The 20,908-nt window shown below is 56.4% G+C and overlaps 1 protein-coding gene and 2 long non-coding RNA genes across 17 annotated transcripts in view; 2 read left to right on the top strand and 1 right to left on the bottom strand.

The window, feature by feature from the left end:
• The window catches only part of NAV1 (neuron navigator 1), a 231,926-nt gene that overhangs the window by 62,134 nt on the left and 148,884 nt on the right, over positions 1 to 20,908 (bottom strand). Inside the window, exon 1 of one of the 15 annotated variants that reach the window (XM_070255890.1) lies at positions 4,380 to 4,682. The exons of 9 other annotated variants lie outside the window; for them this stretch is intronic. In XM_070255890.1, the coding sequence (XP_070111991.1) occupies positions 4,380 to 4,453 (74 nt within the window). In that variant the 5' untranslated portion in view covers positions 4,454 to 4,682. Of the gene's footprint in view, positions 1 to 3,131; positions 3,270 to 4,379; positions 4,683 to 20,908 lie in introns of those variants that run through there. 5 more of the 15 variants (XM_070255889.1, XM_070255885.1, XM_070255886.1 and 2 more) reach the window with 5 other exon arrangements.
• Positions 4,639 to 10,384, top strand: LOC138921578 (uncharacterized). Its single transcript, XR_011434249.1, has 3 exons — positions 4,639 to 4,770; positions 5,481 to 5,852; positions 7,054 to 10,384. It is a non-coding gene; the product is annotated as an uncharacterized lncRNA (long non-coding RNA).
• LOC138921576 (uncharacterized) lies at positions 11,896 to 14,588 on the top strand. The gene is made up of 3 exons (XR_011434248.1): positions 11,896 to 12,009; positions 12,795 to 12,990; positions 14,309 to 14,588. It is a non-coding gene; the product is annotated as an uncharacterized lncRNA (long non-coding RNA).

The following is a 20,908-nucleotide window of genomic DNA, read 5'->3' as shown; positions in this document are numbered from 1 at the left end:
CTCTTCTGGCCATGAACTTAACTGGAGGAGACACTGACACCCAGGTCCGGAGGACACAAGCCAGTTGCACTGTCAGAGGCTCCCTGGTGGTGCTGAGCGGTGAGAAATCCATTCGGTGGTCTGTGTGAGAGCATTCTGTCTTAGACATGGAGTTTGTGTGATCAGAGAGGCCACAGTGACGGCGGGTCTGGGCAGAGAAGATGACATGTAGCCTCTCACGTGAGGAAAACTCCCTCTCTCCTCAAAAGAGCTCTCGCTCCTCTGGAAGACTCCCATTTTCACTTCAAGGCCCAATGCAAATGCCACCACCTCCTCTGTGAAGCCCTCCCTGACCACTCAGAGTATGGCCCCTTCCTGCCTGGTTCCAGTTAGCGCACGTATGACGCGGTATCACAGTTCTCTGCTTTCCTCTGTCTCCTTCCCCTGGACTGCATCCTCCTGCGTTATTCCCTCTCATAATTCTCATGATGTGAAACACTGCGTGTATGTGTTCGTTGACTTTATTTACCTCTCTTCACTGCAAGACTATCCCCTTCCTGACGGCAGGGACTATGTGGGTCTTATTGCTCACATTGTATCACAATCGTGATACAATACAACAGTGATACCATGCAGCCCCAGCTCCCAGCACCTGCCTACATCCAGAGGGACTCCTACAGTTTGTGGAATGAATGAATGATCATTAGCTCCTCAGGGGCCAGCTCTGTTCCTCTAGCACCCAGCACTGTGGCTGGCACAGTTATTACACAGTTAAGGCTGAATGAATAAGGTTTTTTGTTTTTTGTTTTTAAAAGATTAAGTTTTTAAAATAGTGGTCTATTTTTACGTAAATTGCCATCTAAAATAGGATGTATAAATATGCCATCCTAATTAGCATAAGATTTGGACTGAATAGAAATCTGAAAATGGGCAATTAAGAATTTAAGTAAAAATCAAAGATATATTCTAAGCCCAGAACCAAGAGGCATCCTCACTGGGGTCTTAGCAAGATGGAAAGAGAGGAAGCTAAGGGGAAAAGCCATCTGAAGAATCCAGGAGAGACCCCTGCTGCCTGGGAGGGACCTGGGCTGGTGTAACATGTGTAAAGCGCACATGTTGGCAGCGCTCTGCTCTTCATACTATCTCCTTGTCATTACTGCCTCTCTGGGAGGTGGACAGTCGGGAGCCAGGTCCATTTTACAGAGAAGCAAACTGAGGCCGAAGATTGAGAAGCCTCTGTAAGGTCACAGAGCTAACTAGCAGCAGAGCCCGAGTTCCAAATCAGCTCAGCTGACCCCACGTCCAGGGCTCTGCCCACGACACCCCACTGCAGTTCCAGGCCAATGCCAGACCTGTGCTGAGGCCTCGAATAGCCTCACCTTCTGCATCTCCAGCAGTTAGTATTCCCTGGACCCAGTTCAGTATCAGTGAGAAGACACTCCTTTTACTGTGCTTTGGGGCTGGCTTGAGAGTCAGACAGATCTAGGCGTGAGGACGGATCCCACTACTCCAACCTTAGGTCCATTTATTTAACCTCCCTGTGCCTCAGTTTCTTCATCTGTGAAATGGGATGATCATAAAATAGACCTCAGATGGTTGTTGGGGGGATTAAATGAGCGAATGTCTCTAATGCACTGGGCACAGGTGGTGTCTTAGAGCGCCCTGCTATGGCGAGAAAGGTGACCGGCTCGGCATGGGACACAGGCTGCCACCACACTGTCTGCCTTGTTACAGTCCTTCCTGCTCTGCACCTCTCTCCTCCTTGCCTCCCAAGCAGAGGCAGGAACTTTGCAGGAAGACGGCAAGCCAGCAAGTGTGGTCTGCCTGTGGTGTGCGTGCTAGCCCCACAAAACCCTCTAGCAAGCAGCAGCTCAGGGCTTTGCTGTCCCTGGGCGTTCTGTCCTCTCACAGGCTGATGCTGTGCCTAGTGGAAGCCCTGCACCCCAGGGGTCTCTGTGCGCCGCCCCTGTGAGCAGGCCCTGTTCCCACTGATTCGCAGGCTGTAGCTAAGGGTCCTTTCCCGGAGGGAGTCCAGGAGTGCCCGGTGGGACAGAAGCCTGGACTTCAGGCTTCCTGCTCGGAAGGTACGAAAGGACGGTGTTTTCTGAGGCAGGAGAAGAAAGGTGTCTCCAGGAGCGACCATGACACTTGAGATGTGCAAAAATGGTGCTTAGGAGACAGCCCCCCAGGACGGATGTGACATCTCCGGCATCTGCTCCGTGGCAACGGAGGGGCCGAGGGTTGCTCACAGCTCAGCTCCTTGGAAGCCGGTGGTGGAGACACTGGAGGGCCAACCAAGCCGTTCCCCCTCACGCCTTCCTGTCCTGCCTCCTTGAGAGCTTCCGGGGAACCTGAGCGTGCAGCAAAACCGTCTCTTTGATCCCTGGTGGGCCCCAATCGCACATCGTTTGTGGGGAAGGTTTTGAGCTGTCCCCGGAGCAAGGCTTGGGTGAAGCTCTCCCTCCGTGGATTATAGCAAGAGTAGTTAAGTTTTATATTTGAACTCTGGCAACTGGAGGGCTGACCTGCACTTTACGACATCCCCTCTCCTTGCCTACTAACAACAATCCTCCTGAAAGTCTCGGCTCCACGCTCCGATGGGAAGGAAACCACAGGCCCAGCCAAGCCCCACCCGCAGGCAGCAGGCTGGGTGGGTGGAACAAGACCTGCTCCTCCCTGGCTAGGCGCAGGGTCCCCCCCTGGCACACCTGCCTAGAAGTCATTTCTGGTAAGGAGTTAGCTGAGTACTCACAGCTGTGGCCCTAGGATTCGCAACTAAACTCACAGTACAAATCCAGGTCCCCAGGGCTGGGGTGGGGCCGGGCGGAGCAGAGGAAGGGGGCGGGAAGAATACCAATTCAAAAGAAATGATGGGGTAACCTAGAAAAGGCCCATGGCGTAGGACAGAAAGAGTGCTGGCCTCAGGGTAAGGGGCTGGAGTCCATTAGAGGTTTTTCACATCTTCCAGGGATCGGGGAAGCAGAGAATGGAAGAGCAGAGCAGGGCAAGCCTTGGTTCTGTGGCCACACCCTGTGTGGACCCGCAGTAGGTTCTGAACTGGCGAGGTGGTGGGAGAAGCGTCAGAGGAAGTTATGAAGCGTCCTCTACCTTCTCCAGGGCCCAGGGACTCGGGACTCGGCCCAGGATCTCACCAGAAGTAAGGATTCCCAGAGGCCCCCAAAGACATCTATTCTCTGTTCGTGAACTGGCTCCTCTTCTGACATCCCCCACCACCATCTTAGCGAGAGTGACTCCACGGGTCCTAAGTCACATTCCAGAGGGGCTGCAGCCTGTCCTACTGGGGAGGGGAACAAAAAGTCTGGGCTCAGCAGGACTGGCTTCCACAGGGCTCCCTTCCCAGCCTCGCCCAATTCTTTTGCATCACCCTAAGCCTGCGTGTGCAGAGCTGCGGTGGAGCCCCGGGGGAGCCCTGGGGGCTCCTTCCAGGGACCTGGGGAAGCAGGAGCGGGTTACGGGTGCAACTGGGCTGCAGGGCTGAGGGCGGAGGAGGTTGGGGGCGGGAGCAGCCACAGCAGAGGCATCCGGCCTCCCATTCGGCTCCCTAATCACCAACTTCCCCCAGCCCCCAGGTCAGAGGGGAGGGAGGGTGGACAGCGGGGTGGGAAGCTCCCAAAAAACCCAGAAAGCATCAGCCCTCTTTCTCAGGGCTGGAAGTTCCTAATTCTCTCCTGGAAGTTCCTAAGTCAGCTCTGAGGGTCCAGGCTGTGGGCACCCTCACTTCTCCTTCAGGAAGGAGCCCCGGTGCACCACCCTCACCTTACAGGACCCCCGTGCTGACCCCACAGGGCTTCTCCCAAAATCTCGGGACTCCATCCACTCCCAGAGACGAGTCCCAGGCCTCACTCCCATCTCAGGGGGATCCAACCGGTTGTGGGGTCACAAATTTATTCCCCCCTCCCCCAGGTCTCACCTTCCCGCCTCCCACCAGCTCCTCTCCCCCCCAAGACGCCCCCTGATGCTTCCGGGGTTAGAGAGAACCGCCCTGAGCCGGCCTGGGGCTGCAGCCCCCTCTCGTCCCCCTCCGGGCCCCCAACCTCCCCGGCCCCCCGCACTGCAGCTACGACCGACCAAGTTCAATTAAGTTGTGCTATTGTCTCAGCCTCGTCCCCGTCCCCGGGGAGCCCCGCGCCCGGCTTTCCCGTCCCCTCCCTAGCCCCCCCCACAAACCTCCTCCACCCCAGTGCCAGCAGGCCCGGTGGGGGGACAGGAGGCTCCGGCGGCGCTGGCACCGCTCCTGTGGGAGAAGCGAGCGGCCAAGACCCTCCTTCTCGCAGACCCCACGCCCACGCCCGAGGCTGCGGCTGCGGCGGAGCTGGGGGCGCGCGCGGCGCGGGGACTGACGCGACCCCGGGACTGCGGCCGGCGAGGCAGGCGCTTACCTGCGGGGGAAATTCACCGCCCTCCCCGACCTGGGCAGCGGCAGATGCAGCATCTTCCCGGCTCTGGCGGCCATGCGCCAGGGCGTCCCCGGCGACCCCCGGGAAGGCGGACCCGGCGCCCGGGCAGGCGCACCTCGGGCAGGCGGACCTGGGGGCAAGCGCACCCCGAGCAGGCGCACCCCGGGCAGGCGCACCCCGAGCAGGCGGACCCCGCACCGGGCCGGTGGGATCCGCGCACGCGAGGACAGAGTCCGCCCCCCGCGCGCCCGGCCCCGCGCACTTACGGCTCCAGCTGTCGGCCTTAAAGCGACAGAGCACCGTCTCCCGTCGCCGCCTGCTGTCCCGAGCGCGCGACGCCGGCTGCGCGCGGGCTCTTTAACGCCCGGAGCAGGTAGACAAAGGGCCACCGCAGCCTCTCCGTCCGGCGGCCTCCAGCCCCGGGGGTGCGCACGGGGCTGGGGGCCGCGACCTCCCCCAGCTGCCCCGGCGTTAACCCCTGGGACACCACTGCGTCCCGGGGCGCGCTTCCTGGGGGCGCACAGGCGGAAGCGGGTGGGGGCAGCGGGGCGTTTCCAGGTGCCCCGGGGAACGGGGAGCCCACGTGCGCGGTACCAGCTGGGGAGGCCTGGCTGAGCCCTCCCCGGAGAGGGCTTCCTCCCGGCGCCTGCTGGCCCCTTTCCAGGCTTTTAAAATTAGTCAGAATAAGGGCCTGGGATCAGTGCGTGCCTATCAGCACACGCGGAGGGGTGGGGGTCGGCTCAGGAACTGCTCAGCTTGCAGGGAGGGGGGTGGGACGGCGCGACCCCCTCAGGTGCTGACAACCTCAGGACTGGGCCTAACCTTTCTCCGGCATTGGGGAATAGATTAAGTGAAAGGGGTGCACGTTGGGGCAAGCTTGCGGGGGAAAGGACAGCTCACACCCGCCAGGGTCTGTGCCTTCATGTGGGAGGCACTTCCAGCTGATGATCAGGAAGAAAAGGATCCCGAGAGGTGAAGATTTTAGTGTAGAGTATGGACAAAACAGAGGGACCCTGGAGCAGGGCTCTCCCCCTGAGCTCCTCTCCCCTCGGGTCTCCCTGGTAACTGAACTCTCTGTTCCAGGAGAGCCAGCCGCACACGTGCTGGACCGCTGCCCTCACTCGGCTCCTCCACGCCTCACTCCTTGCTCCTGGAAGGGCTGCGTGTCTCCGGTTGGGTCCCAGTCCCCAAGCGAACTGGGCAAACTGGGAAGGCGACCTTTTAGACATGGACAGGTTATATCCGCCATTTCTTTAAGCAACGAAAACAACAGCCGTGATTTGCTTCATAAGCCCCCTACAAAGTACTGAACTAAGATGACCCAAACCACAGAGCGGCCGTTGTCTCTGGATGTGGGCAGCCTGGTGTGGCAGAGCCGCACACAGAGGTCCAGGCCACCTGCGTTTTCTCCCAGGCCTTAGCTTTCTGGGCCCCGTTTCACAACTGTGAAGGAAGGTGAGATTCATGCTCCTCTTGAGCCCCTCCCAGCTCCCCAGGCTTCAAGGAGGTCTGGATGGAGCTCTGAGTCCTGGGGACAGTCCTTCCCACCTCGCTGCAGTCTTCTGACCACCCAGTGCTGCTAATGCAGGGCTGCAGCTCACAGGGTGACGCCCGTTCTCAGTGGGTGGGAGCCTCGCAGAGGGGGCTCTGTTTCTGGATCCCTGAACCGTCTGGGTTGGGGGGGGGGGGTCTTTGTTTCTGAGGGTGCACACTGTGGCCAGTTGTCCAAATATGCTTTGAGATCAAAGGGGAGTAAAGGGCTGCAGCCATCCCAGCCCCCATGCCAGCGGCGTCCCCAGCGGCAGGCACGTTGAATTTTATTGCCTCTGCTCTTAGGAGAGATGCATTGGCTTCCAAGCTGACCAGCTTTGAGGGGGAATGGGAGCAAGGCAGGTGCTCTCTAGCACATTCTCCCATCCCAGTGCTGGTGGGGTCCCTGGACCCAGCCCCTGTCCTGGTGATGTCCCCAGCATCCCCTCCTCGGCACCACCCTCCATGGAGGGCAAACCTAATCAATTCTCCAGGGAGATTCTGCCGGTGCAGCTGTGTTGGGCTGGCCTGGGTCATCTGGGGAACAGCTTATAGTGACGTGAACCATAAGGGATTCTCTTTAGCCTCAGCCAGCACGGAATCCTGAGTAAAATGACTTTGTCTCAGCCAGAGGAATGTCACCAGCAGGGGATGTTTTTCTCCAGATCAAGCTGTGCGTTTTCCATACGGTTTCCTCCTTTGTGGCTTTCTGGGCAGAGCCTGGAGGGAGGGAGCTGAGGCCTGGAAGGGGTAAGACACCGGCTTGACTTGGAGGGACCGGAGTCTCCAGTGCAGAGGACCAACGTGTCCCTGGACATTCCTTCACAGCCCCGCAGAGCCCATGTGGCCCTATGCCTGTTCCTCGCACCTGGCAGCCCGCTTGCCCCCTCCACCCTCTCTTTCCCCTCCACATGCATTTCACCTGCCACAGGGACTGGGGGAGCAAAGAGAGCCAGTCTCAGCCTGAAGCTCGGCTCACGGGATGGGCTGTCAGCTTTCTGAGTCCCCCGCCAAGAGGATTCTGAGCTGGGGGATCTCTGAACCTCCTCCTCCATGGGACAGATTCCTGTGCTGCCGGAGCCCACAGAATCTGAGGTTTCCCTCTCTGTGTCTCTTTCTTCTCCAGGACGAAGGTGGGTTGCACGGTAGTGTCTGCCTCCCTCCACCCTGCTTGGCGGAGCAGGTCCCTGAGGCTCTGTCACAGGAAGGAATAGCATGCACACTAGTTCCTGCTCTTTCCAGCCAGCAGGCCACGGTGCTCTGTATAAGTGGACGGCAGCACGGAAGGGAAGTGCTGTCTGGGGGCTTCTCTGAAGACAGGAAAACACAGCGCTCCGTCAGCAGGCCCAGCTCCTGCTCCCGAAGAGGCCCTGCCATCACAGGGTGTGGCAGAATGGGAGGTTCAGCGGCCTCCTTGCCTTGATACGGTGGGGGCCCCGCCGGGGGTGACTCTGAACTCTTCTTTCTGGGTCCCAGGCCGCATAGCTGTGGCCCGGGCAGAGGGAGTGGGGGTGCACATGGTGGAGGGGGAGACGCCTGCTGAATGGAGCCAGGCACTTTTCCAGAAAGAAAACCCGGCTGGCCAGAGAGGAAGAGAAGAGAAAGGCCCGTCTATCTCAGACAGGCCTCCTCTGTCCCCTCTGGCGCTTCTCTTCAAAGAGCCCTGGGCAGCCAGGATCTCATTTGTCTCCCATGCCGGGGCCATCAGAGTGGCTCATTCCAGAGGGGAAACTGAGGCATGGAAAGGCCAGGAAATGTCCCAAAGCGGAGGGCAGAGCCCAGACCAATATGCATGAGGTCTTTCGGCCAGTTTCCTGTGAGAGGGGATCCCCCCTCCCCACCACCTCTGAGGGTCTCTGGAGCCAGCTTGGCTCAGGCCCGTGGTCCTCAGGATCACACTCTGTCCCCAACAGAGACCTCCAGAGAAAGTCTGGGAGGCCCAAGGGTTGTTGGAGTTGGTTAGAGTGAGGCAAGAAAAAAAGAGTCTTCCAAGATGTTCCATGTGATCTGAGTTCCAGGGGTCACCTGTCTGGGAGTTTCTGGGTTCCAGTGTCACCTGCCTGGGGCCTGACCACACCCCTGATTTCCTGGTGAGCCCCAGAAGTGAGACCTTTGAGAAGACTAGGGCCCCAGGGCGGGCATCCGCTCTGCCCCTTGACCCACCCTCACTTCCTCTTCCCCATCAATTAGGAGGCTATTCATGTCCTTGGAAGGAAAGCCTCTGCCCCTCTACAAGTCTTGGTGCATCAGAGAGGCTCCCTGGGGCCTGTAGGGGAAAACCAGCCGGAGACCCCCTCCGCATCCTGGCCAAGCTGGGCTGGCAGCATCTTGGCAGAGGCAAAACAAAGAGCATTTCACCATACGGAGAGGGATGATGGGGAAGAGAAGGAACTAAACCAGAATGGAGGGGCGGGGATGGGGAGAAAGGACTCGGAGGAAGACCCCCCTGGTGAGCCGACACTGTGATCACACTGCGAGGGGATCCTGTGCTTTCGTGGCGAATGACCTGGCCACATCTCTAATCCCGGCTTTTAAAAACCTCCCCCCAGGTCCCCCACCCACCCCAGTGAATCCCAGGGATTCATCTGCTGTGAGCTTGATGGAAACATCTATCAAAGTCATGCCCAGCCTGTGTGTAGGACTTTCCATCCGAGGTGGCGCAGGTGTTATAATTGTTTAGAACATGACAGCCCAGAAACATTAAGAGAGTGGCCTTGGGCGCTTTGGCCACTGGTGTGGAAGCCATGATGACATTAGTTCTGGGCGAGGGCTCACTCTCTACTCGACCTCCAGTGGGGTTCTTGACCTCTCAGGGGTGCCTGAGTTTTCAAGAGCTCCCTGTGCACGACCCCGGGATCTTCTCTCTGTTCCTGACCTAGCAAGGCTGTCCCTTGCCCTTCCTGGAGGCCGTGCCAGGAATCCTGGGACAGCCCACTTCGTGTGGTCAGAGAGTCCAGAATGTCAGAGCCGAAACAATCCTTAGAGATCATCTGGTTCACAGACGGAGGAAATTAGGGCTCAGAAAGGACAAGTGACTTGCTCAAGGCCCTTCCACAGAACCCCGGCGTCCTGACTCCCAGGGCAGTGGGATTTCTACTAGGCGATGCCGCCACTTCTCACCAGCTCCCTCCCTGGGCCAGCCTGGGCTCAGACGGAAAGGTTTGGAGGGTAGTGGGAGAGTCTGGATGGGGGCACTGAGTCAGTAGACACCCAGTGGAGTGCCCCGAAGCCCAGCCCTAATCTCAGCTGAGAGTTCTCCGGGGAAGCAATGAGTCGCTGGAGGACTGGGTCCTGCTCCCGCCCGAGTTCCCGCTCTGCAAATATTGATGCAACCTCTGAGGAGCCCTGCCCCCCTCGCCCCCACCCCCCACCCCCCAGCTGGGAGAGGCGGCAGGGAGGAAGCTCGCCTGCCAGATCTCAGATAGTGAGCTACTGTTCTAGTGTCCTGGCTTACTGTCCTCCTCCCACCGTCCCAAACCTCAGGCTCTCTGTGGTTCTGAGAACATGGAACAGATGGGACGATGGGAACGGAGACAGGAGAGACGCTGCCTCTCCAGGCAGGCCCCTCAGCTGGCCTCCTGGGCAGACGCACGCACACAAGTGCATGTGTGTGTGTGTGTTTGTGTGCGTCTATAATCCCTCCAGCTCAGGTCCCTGAGGCCACAAGCAATGATTCCAGAACAACCTGAGCGCCCACTGCCCCAGGTTCTCCATCACCGAGCTGGATCTCTAATCTCTGGAGAGAAAGAGAAATGAAATCTCACGCGATTTGAGAAGGCACTGTAAACACATCGTCTCCTTTTGCCCTCCAGACCCTTTGTACCACCGCCACCGCCACTTCCACGGTCTAAGCACCATCTTCTCCCGCCAGGATGACCGTAGCCGTGTCCTATCCATGCTTCCTGGCTACCCTGCTTCCCTGTGGTCGTTCTCCTCATCGTAGCCAGGCGGACCCCTTGCAAAATGTGTCAGATCTCCTCGCTCCTCCCCCTGAGACCTTCCCCTGGCTCCCCCTGTCACCACAAAGTCCTCCCCATGGTGTCCAAGGCGCTTTATTACCTGGCCCCTGGCTACCTCCTGACCTGACCTCATTTCTCACCTCTCTCGCCTTGTTGGCTCTGCTTCAGCCATGCTGTCCTCCTTGCAGTTCCCTGAACACAAGCCTATTCTTGCCTCAGGGCCTTTGCACATGCTCTTCTGCACACAGTTCCCCAGAGAAGCCTTCCCTGACTGCGTGATCTCAAACAGCCCCACCCATCCTTCTCTGCCCCACTCTGCTTCATCCTCCCTCACAGCACACAGCGCCGCCTAATCTACCCCATACTTATTTGTCTGCTTGTTTGCCGTCTCTTTTTCGTATATGACCTTAAGAACATGTCTGTTTTTCCTCCTGCTGTATCCCAAGTGGCTGGTGGAGTAGGTCTCTACAAATATTTATTGAATATACAAATAAACACGAGGAGGTGGGCCTTATTATCAGCCTTCCTTCCACACAGTGAGACTGAAACCCAGAGACCAAGCAACTTGTTCCAGGTCACACGGAGTGAGTGGCACACTGAGAATTAAATCCAGGTCCGTCGGACTCCAGAACGTTCCATCAACTTTGCCAACCTGCCTCTCAAGAGCAGGTGACTAACCAGAGGGACTGGTGGGGAGCTGAGACCGCGGCTGCTGCCTCCCAGCCTCTGGGGGTCCCTGCTCAGGGCCAGGAAGGGTGGCAGCTCTTCGCTGGAGCTGCACACAAGGAGCTCTGTACCCGGCTACACCCAGCCCACGGGGATCGCCTGAGCAGATTCACTCCGGCATGGGCTCAGGGCGGCCATTGTCCCCCGGGCCCCTCTGCGGAGGCTTGTGGCTCAGAAAGGGACGGTGACAGCAGGTGACAAGCTCTATCCCTTCTTTTCTAATGACACCCGGCAGGATGTCGGCAGTCCTGGGAGGCCCTGCTACCAGAAGTCGCAGCACCCGTGTCTGTCCACGTAGCCGTGGCTGTGCACAGGGTGTCATTCCTGAACTGCCGCTTGTCATCAGACCCACAGGGGCCGCGACAGAAGCCAGACATGGAAGTGGAGGCGGCTGAGAGATTGAGGAACGTGACCAGCGAGAAGAGGGGCCGAGAAAGGAGCTGCAAGAGGGCAAGCAGTCAGGAGAAGAGGGCAGGACTGGGTCGGAGACGTGTCCCCGTCTCCCGCGCTGGAGACGCCCCACCAGAAAGCAGGGACTGGGCACGAGACAGACCCCTTTGAATGCGAGATGGCCCAGAGGAGCAAGAAGGGCGGGCTCGTGAGAATCGCTGGCCCTGCTCTGGCTCAGGCCCCAGGTTGAGCGCAGGGTCCCTCCTCATCTCTGCAGAGTCCGTCCTCACTCAGATACTGCCTGTCTGGGTCTGCACACCCCTGAGCATCGGTGGGCACACCCTCCACCCTCTGCCCATCCAGCTAGTGCACACACAGCCTCTTTGTATCCCCCGTGCCACACACGTGTTCGGGTGGGTCCCGCACAGTGTCTGTCTGTCTCCCATCCCTCCTTGGCGTGCGTGTCTTGAGGCTCTGTTCATCTGTAGCGCAGGCCCGACGTCCCCCTCTCCTTTCTGTCTCTTCCCGATTCCCGACCCCGTCTCCCACAGTCAGTCAGTGCTGATCTGTCCCGTACGGAGCTACATGCTGGGGGTCTCTCTGCGTCTGGTGCTCTTTCTGCCTGTTTTCCCAGTCCAGACTCCTGTGCCTCTGCCTGTGCTCGTCCCAGCATCGCCCCAAAACAGAGGCAAGAGCAGTTCAGTCCCGCGGCCTCTTCAGCGCGCCCCCCCACCCCCACCCCGTGCACAGTACGTCCCCTGCGGGGCCTGCTGGCCTTTCTTCAGCTGCAGTGAATGATGTTTTGCTGCCTGGCCAGAGACATCTGATAGCCTAGAGGCCAGAGCCGGCCCCTTGTGAACATCCTGGGACAGCTCAGCCTTTGACCGGAGTCAACGAGGACTTGTGTTCACACAGGCTTGGGCTGTTCCCTCTGCCCTTGGCCTGAGCTCCTGGCTGCGGCTCCTTCGTGGCTCTCTGCAGCAAGACCCCATCCTGGAGACGGAGAGGTCAGTTAGGGGCACTCCAGGACAGGGTCTCTAACAACGATTCATTAGTCAGCCAACAGCATGGCCTTAGAATCTGAGCTGCTGGGTGTTGCGGGCAAGTGGAGAGAAGACAGGGCCTCTGTCTGTCCTGGGGAAGCTCCCGCTCCAGTGGGAGGCATGGACAGGCTTCCAGGCTTGGGGGGCGCACTGGCCGCCCAGGGAGGGAAAAGGCTTCGCGGTGTCACAGCGAGGCAGGGGGCGTACCAGGGAGAGCGCGGATGCAGGAGTCAGACAGCCTGGCTTCTGCTCTGCTGCTCCCACTTTCCAGTTTCAAGTTGCACGATCATAGCAGCCAGTTAAGCCGAGTTCCAACTTCCTCGTTTGTAAATTGGGGGAAGGAACACCTACCTCACAGCGTTGTTAAGATGAAATAAGATAATGCCATATTAGTGTTTGCGTAAAGCGTATGTGCTGTGCGCTTGCTAAGGAATCATAAAAGTACAAGTTACTACAGAATAAATTACAGACACACGTTCCAGGACAACCCAGAGTCAGACAGCAACCTACTGCTGTGGGGTGAATTAGGGAAGGCATCCTGGCGGGAGGGCCTTTGACAACTGGGCATCGCCACCCTGGCGGGAGAGTTCCACTCTAAGGTCCTTCATAGCTTTGGGTCCAGAAGCCAATGAAAGAAGGGAGGGAGGTAACATTTACTGAGCATACCTAGTGTATTAACATAGTATCTTCCATAACATCTGAACAACAATCACATTCTCTTATTCCTGTTACTACTGGAATGGATACAGTTTCCCCCAAAGCCTCAGAGCTGGGATCTGAACCCAGGCCTGTCATACTTCCAAACTTGTGCTCTTGCTGTAGCATCAGATTGCAGAGTTTCCAGGCACCACACGAGCCCAGCTGGCTCCTCGGAGAACAGAAGGCTTGTGGGGAAAAGAAGGAGGCTGACAATTGAAGAGGAGAGACAAGCAGACAGGTGGGCAGGTGAGCAGGTGGGCAGGGCTGGAGGGGACAAGCCAAGCCCATTGCAACAGCTTCCTCCACCCTTCATCCACCCTCACTGGGAACCAAACCGTGTGGCATCGCACTCAGTGAAGCCCCGGCAGCTCAATTGTAGGTTACTAGGACGCAGCAGAGGAGCAGCCAGCTCAGCCCAGCAGTTGCCATGGCAACCGGCCTGCCTCCAGCAGCCCCTCCGGGGTACCAGGCTCCCTCCTACCTCCTGCCGACCTCTGGGTTTGAACAGACACTGCGATGCTGCTTAACCCACCGGGACCGAGGAGTGCTGTCACTTTTGTTTTAAGAATTAAGGGCTGTTTCAAGAGCTGGGGCTCTCTGAAGACGCCCCCTCCCTCCCATCAGACCCAGGAATCTGACTCCGTTCGCTCCTTCCCTCTCTCCCTCTTTATAATTGATGCTGTTTGTGTCCCACCTATGTCCCCTCTGCGGTCACTGTTCCCGTAGTTGCCAACAGAGTACAATGCGGGCACCTGTCACTCTGTGCCTCAGGGATTGCTCTCAGCCTGTCTAGAGTGGGCTGGGGAAGCCAGGACACAATGGGAGTTGAGAGATAAACACCCACACTTCCCCGCCCACCAGGTGGGTCAACTTCGAGGGGCGTCCCATGTAATCTCCCAGAAATCCCTCAGCCCCCGCTCCCACAGCAGCCACCTGCATAGGAACATATCTTGCACCGGCTTCCCTTCTCCTCACTGACTCACTTCCCCACTTCCCATCAGTGCTCTCTGGACTCGCCACCCAGAAAAACCACCTGCCCTCAAATCCTCATGTCCAGTCCGCTTCTGGGGGACCCCAGCCCACGGCACTCTCCATATACAACAAGCATATGTTTGAGTGAGGGACAGACAGCCCAGTCAGCCAGGTCAGGATGGGAAAGAGGCCACAGTCTGTCATCCTGTGCACAGCTAGCTTAGCTGTCCTGCATGACCGCACACTGAACCCATGGCCCAGTCCCTCAAACCACAGATGGGCGCCGTCGGCCACTTGAGAGCATGGCGTGAACAGGTATAACTGGGTCAGGACATGTCCATCTTGTTTGCAAGCCACTGAGTGTGTCATCCTCCCCGGGAGGGTCAGAAACATCATCTTCAAGCACGATGGTTAACATACACTGTCCCAAATCCTGTGCTATCACTGGGAACGTGCGTGTGATGGCTTAGCTCCCTCAACCTGCTAACGTCAGTTATCAAATGGCCGACACATGGCAGCTAGCATTTGTTGAACACTTATTATGCATAAAGTAGACGTGTTGACTGATTTACTCCCCACATCTGTCTTACAGAGGAGCACCGTTACTCTCCACATTTCTTAGCTAAAGATGCTGGAGCAGGGGGAGAGCAGCCAGGATCCAAACCCTGCTTCGAGCCTTCGCTGCAAAACACTCGACTACACTGCCAACCTGCGGAACGCCTGTGTTGACCAGCCTGCTCTCAAAGGTCTGTGTGTTTAACTGCACAGCACAGGACTAAAAGAAAATCAAGACAGTGTTCAAAGCAAAATGAGATCACCCCTCGCAACACAGGGCAAGGCCCAAATTCAGTAAACTCATCTGCCAAGCTTAAGGCATCTTAATCTGGGGGCCGGCCCTGTGGCCGAGTGGTTTACGTTCACGCGCTCTGCTTCGGTGGCCCAGGGTTTTGCTGGTTCTGATCCTGGGCACAGACCTAGCATCGCTCATCAGGCCACGCTGAGGTGGCATCCCACATGCCACAACTAGAAGGACCTGCAACTAAAAATACACCACTATGTACCAGGGGGCTTTGGGGAGAAGAAGAAGAAAAAAAAAAGAAAAAGAAAAAGAAGATTAGAAACAGATGTTAGCTCAGGTGCCAATCTAAAAAAAAAAAAAAAGACATCTTACTCAGCGTTTCTAGTAGCCTCTAATTAAGACAGAGGCCATCAGTTAAATGAACACAACAGGAAGCCGAGACCAGAATAACGTACTTTCAACCAACAGCCCTTTACACTCTTCAAAACACTCATACGTGTTCTTTTCCACTAGATCGTTACAAGGTAAAAATGCTCACCTCTTTACAAATGAATGAACTAAGACTCAGAGAGTTTAGGCGACTTGCTCAGTGCCACACAGCAAGCTAGAGGGGTGCTTAGGCTGGAACTCTGGCTCCTAGGTTAGCCAGTACTCTGTCCCTAGCACCACAGACAAGTCTCAGCCCAGGCTCTGGGTACCAAGCTGAGGCCAATGTTGTAATTGTTCGATGTCATCCTGAAAGAGGCAGCAGCCACCGTCTATGTCAACCACACAGCGTGTCTTTTGCGTGGATCCTGCAGACATCCTACCTCCCTTTTGGATTTGAAGCTCTTCAAGGGCAGAAACTGAGTTTCCTTCCTGAGCTTGAATGGTTGGTGCCCTCAGGATGGCCCCCTACTGCCCTCTGCCCCCATCCTTGGGTGCCATGGGCAAAGGGCAGGTCTGGTGCAGCTGCCCACTAGGCGGGAAGCCTCAAGAACTGCTAGGGAACAGAGAAGACGAAAGCAGAAGGAGAAGGCTCTGCTCCCCACCCATTCCAATCCAGAAGCGTTCTCTTCTCTTTGTACAAACCCTACGAACCCGGTGCCCATTGCAAGAGAACTCTTGTTGCTGGACGGGGTGGGGTTGGGCATCTTGGGGTCCGCCGGTCGGAGGGATGTCAGCCAAACGGGAGAGCAGTGAATGAGGTTCGTTCTTGGGACGGTGGCCGCAGAGGCAGCGGCCCCCTCAGCAAGGCTGGGAGGCGTCTCTTTAAGGCCTGGGCTCAAGGCCTCTGGGAGCAGAGAGCCAGCCCGGGACAAGGCAGGGCCTACAGTTTATTTTACTTGACATTTTTTAACGTCAGGACACTTCAGAGCCAAGGAGGAAACGAATCCCATCTGTTCCGGAGCCCACCCCCCCCCAACCGCCCCCCAGCACAGTTCAAGAGGACAGGCTGGGGGAGGGGGAGGGAACAAGAAGATGGGGGGACATCCAGCCTCACCCTCGGAGCAGGAACCACCTGAGGAGAGACACGGGCCACGGCAGACAGTCGCCAAGAAATCCCGCTGTCCCCCAACACACCCCCACAGAGCTTCTTCAAGATGGGGCCCGCTGGCTCTAAGGCTCGGCAGCCCTTGGCACAGGTTGCTGGACAGCAGTCCCACTAGGGCTGGGGACGACACGACTCTGTACAATGTGAATGGCGCCCCCCGGAGGTGTGTGACATGGCAGGACTGCCGCTGGCTCAGCCTGGGATTCCCGCCCATCCCTCTGCAAAGCTCAGACACGGCCCACCCAGACTCCCATCTATAAAGATGATGGAAATAGAGACACCGAGCCCTAGATCCAAGTTGAAGGAGGGAAAGCGGGGGAGGTGGCCGGACCTCCCTCCCTCTGGGCACGGTGGCCCCTGCAGCCGGTGTTTGCATCCACCCCTGCAGGGTGCCCGTCCCCTGCTCCCCCCGCGCCAGCCCTGGGTGCCGGCGCTGGCAAGGACAGATGGCTGCCGAACTTATCTCCTTACTTAGATTAAATTCCAGACCTTCCTATTTTTAGAAAAACAAATTCCTTTTCTCTTTTCAAGACAGAGGAATGTCCCGAGCTGTCATCTAGGACAGTCGGCAGCCAGCTCGAAGTTGTCTAAAGTGTCGCGGATTGGATATTACCCTGGAGGGCCCAGTGTCAGGCGGTGATCAGTTCAGGTGCCAGATTTTAAGAGGACCATTGACAACTCAGGAGTTTCCAGAGGAGGGCGACCAGGATAATCAGGATGTGGAAAACTGGGTCATTTATAAAAGTGCTGGAAATAAGCTGGGGCCTTTTTTATTTTTGATGCAGAGAAGAGAAGCTCTGAGCAATCATTAAGGACATGTTGAAATATTTGAATGAAGATTTACACTTAATTCTCTTTTTCCCAGATGACAAAATTTGAGTCAACGGGCAGAAGTAACAGAGAGGCAGATTTGCGGTGCATATTCTGAAGCTTTCTGATAATTTTATTCTATCTGAAATGAAAGAAGCTCCTGTCACTGTGCCCTCGCAGGTCAAGGCGGAGAGACCGGCTGTCAGGGATGCTGTAAAGAAGATTCTTGTACTTCCCGGGAAGATGGACTAACCCAAAGTCACTGAGAAGCTTAGAAAAATTGGCTTCCTGGGCAGCAGAGAATCTTCTAGGAGGAGACTTGGGGTCTGTATTTTCAAAAAGCCTCATCAGCTATAAAACTCTCAGAAGGAAACACGGGGGAAAGGCTCATGACATTGGACTTGGCAATGATTTCTTGGCTATGACACCAAAAGCACAGGCAATAAAAGAACCGATAGATAAACTGGACTTCACCAAAATGAAAAACTCTCGTGCATCCAAGGATGCTATCAGCAGTATGAAAAGGCAACTCGCAGAATGGGAGACAACATTTGCAAATCATGTATCTGATAAGAGATTAACGTCTGAATATATACAGAACCCCTACAACGCAACAAGAACAACAAAACAACACGATTAAAAAATGGACAAAGGAGTTGAATAGACATTTCTCCAAAGAAGATATACAATGGCCAATAAGCATATGAAAAGATGCTCAACATCGCTAATCATTAGGGAAATGCAAATAAAAACCACAATGAGATACTATCTCACACCCATTAGGATGGCTATTATTAAAAAAACAAACAAATAGAAAAGATGTGTTGGCGAGGAAATGGAGAAATTAGAACGCTCCTGTATTGCTGGTGGGAATGTAAATTGGTGCAGCTACTGTGGAAAACAGTATGGTCGTTCCTCAAAAAATTAAAAATAGAATTACCATGTGATCCAATAATTCCACTTCCAGGTATTTACCCAAAAGAACTGAAACCAAGGGCTTGAGCAGACATTTGTACACCAGTGTTCATAGCAGGATTATTTGCAGCAGCCAGAACGTGGAAATGATCCATTGATGGCCGAATGGATAAACAAAATGTGGTCTATCCACACTATAAAATATTACTCAGCCTCAAAAAGGAAGGAAATTCTGACACAGGCTACACACGGATGAACCTTGACAACATTACACTGAGTGAAGTAAGCCAGTCACAAAATGACAAATACTGTATGAATCCACTTATTTGGGGTCCCTAGAGAAGACAAGTTCATAGAGACAGAAAGTAGAATGGTGGGTTCCAGGGGCTGGGGAGGAGGAGGCAATGGGGAGTTGGTGTGTAATGGGGACAGAGCTTCAGTTCGGGAAGATGAAAAAGTTCTGGAGATGCATGGTGGTGATGGTTGCACAACAAGGTGAATGCACTTAATGCCACTGAACGGGACCCTTAAAAATGGTTAACATATCAACCATATATCAAAAACATCTTGTACCACAATTTTAAAGGTGCATAATTTTTTTAAAGACGACATGATTATTCTGGCAGCAGCCATTTGCATTCCTCATTCCAGTTTGCTGAGCTTCAGTCTGAAGAATTTGCATTTCCTGAGCTCACACAGATCGCCGACCCGGGAAAGGCCCGATGTTTGGATGGAGTGGAGAGAGCTGACCTGGCCTGAACATGGGCCGGGCGAGAGCCCCCAGGAGAGGACCCCCAGCAGATAACTGAGTCACCCTCATGTCTTATGGCTCGCTGATAGCTTGTGGCTATGTCACCCAGGGAGGAAGACAGAAGCCCAGTGGTTAGCGTTACCTCTCCCGCTGGCCCAGTGCTGGGAGCTCCTGGGAACCAGAAAATTGGATGGCAACGGGCAGTGGCTGACAGGGGTGGGCACGGGTGTCACCATGGGGATGAGAAGGGAAGCACTGTGGGCCAACCCCTATGGGGAACGGCCCTACGCATTTCACGAACAAGAAAAACAATCTTCCAGATTACAAAACCTGGATGGAAAGCCCACGAGGATGGGAGGACCAAGAAGAGGCTGCGCCAGGCTGTGTCGGGTTTGCCTGTTCTCTTCGGGATTTACTGGAATCTAGGATGCCCTGTTTCTAATGAAAAAACACAACATTTAACCATGCAAACATATAATTGAGGAGTGAGTGTTTATGTTAAAATTACCGGGGATTATAAACGGAGTCCCCTCAACTCTGACTTCCTCGACACATGTGAGGACGAGCATGTTTACAGTCCTGGCAGGGAAGTGTACCAACGGAGAAACCTTACAGCTCCAGCATGGAGAGTGCCCGCTGCCGTGGAGACTGACCACCAAAGACGCACGTGGAATCATCTTGGGACCTCGCCCTGCATTACAGGAAGGTCCACCCTATGGAGAGCGCCAGGCCGGCCCTTCCTCCTGCATCCTCCGCGAACTCCAGGCTTCCCTGGGCGTACAGGCGGCCGGCGTGCAGCAGGGACAAGCCCCCCTTCAGGCCAGCCTCCCCGAGCTCGGCTCTTTTTACTGACTCAGGAGCACACACACTGTCCAGGGGGAGGAGGACAAAGAAAGGCTGCCAGCAGGTGGATAAAGGGCATCTTTCCTGGCTCCCCCAACCCAGCATTCCATACCTCCAAGCCCCCAGAACCTGTGTCCCCAGGACTGGCTGGCTGCTACCACGTCTGTTCTTGCCGCTGATGCTGAGAGGTGGTCTGGTCAGACTGTACCCTGAGGGCAAGTCTGGGACCCTCAGAGGGCAGGGGTCCTTCCCCTCCTTTACCATGGTATTTTAACAATAACAATAACAGTAATAGTAATAACAGCAATAAAAATAATAGCGAACATTGAACATTTACAATGAGCCAGGCATTATTCCAAGCACTTTCCCTAAACCAATCCATGTCGCCCTCATGGTCACCCTGGGTAGGCTTTAGTGTCACCTGCATTTAGCAGATAGACAAACTACAGCCTACAGAGGTTAACTAACCTGCCCAAGGTCACACAGCTAGTTAAGCGCCAGGATTCCCGCCCCTCCTCTGGCTGGGGCCTCTCCACAGGCCGGTGTGCTGTGCCTACCAGCTCTCGGGAGGTTTCCGCCCTGGCCAGTGGGCGGGCGGCGGGCAGGACAGGCTCTCACCACCTCTGCTGGGAGCTCCCTGAGGCCTGGGGCCCTGGTCCTTCCAAGTCATGGGACCTTCCGGAGCATTTACCGCCCCCACACTCCACCCCAGGGGCTGTGCGTCCCTCTGCCCTGCCCAGCTGGGAGCTCTCAGAGGGCAGGGACCCGACACGTCCTCAGGAGAGCGTCCTGGGGCAGAGCCCGTGCAGGGCGGCTTGTCAGACACCTTGGCTGTCCTTGCCCGGCACAGGCCCCCGGGCCCCGCAGGAGCCGACGGCTTCCTCTGGCCCCAGCTCCAGGCTGGCGGAGCTAGCGTGAGGTCAGCCTGCCCCTGGGACTGAACAGGCAGTAAACAAGCCCATTCACGCGTCAGCTGTTTTGCTCCAGAGCAGCCGCTTCAGCTGGACGGGCTCTGAGCAGACCCCTCCAAGTGTATCCCTGAGGTGGGGAACAGCGGATGGCCTGGAGCCGGGCCACCCGTCCCTTCCGAGGAGGGGCTACCTTCCGTTCTCCCTTCCGTTCTCCGGAAGTTTGAGAGTTTTCTTGGGGAGAGGCGGCCCCTGAGGGGGTAGGGACTGGGGTGCTGCTGCTGCCTGTGTGGTCTCTCTACCCGTGTGGCCCGCCTGTGTGGTCAGCCTGTGTGGCCTGGCTGTGTGGCCCGCTTGTGTGGCCCGCCTGTGTGGCCTGCTATGTGGTCAGCCTGTGTGGCCTGTGTGGTCAGCCTGTATGGCCCGCCTGTGTGGCCTGCCTGTGTGGCCCACCTGTGTGGCCTACGTGGCCTGCCTGTGCAGTCAGCCTGTGTGGCCTGTGTGGTCAGCCTGTATGGCCCGCATGTGTGGTCAGCCTGTGTAGCCTGCCTGTGTGGCCCGCCTGTGTGGTCAGCCTGTGTGGCCCACCTGTGTGGCCTGTGTGGCCTGCCTGTGTGGTCAGCCTGTGTGGT

Source organism: Equus caballus, chromosome 30 (genome assembly GCF_041296265.1).
Source record: "Equus caballus isolate H_3958 breed thoroughbred chromosome 30, TB-T2T, whole genome shotgun sequence".
Taxonomy (NCBI): Eukaryota; Metazoa; Chordata; class Mammalia; order Perissodactyla; family Equidae; genus Equus; species Equus caballus.
Note: the sequence above shows the minus strand (reverse complement) of the source record. Positions and strands in the feature narration are given on the sequence as shown.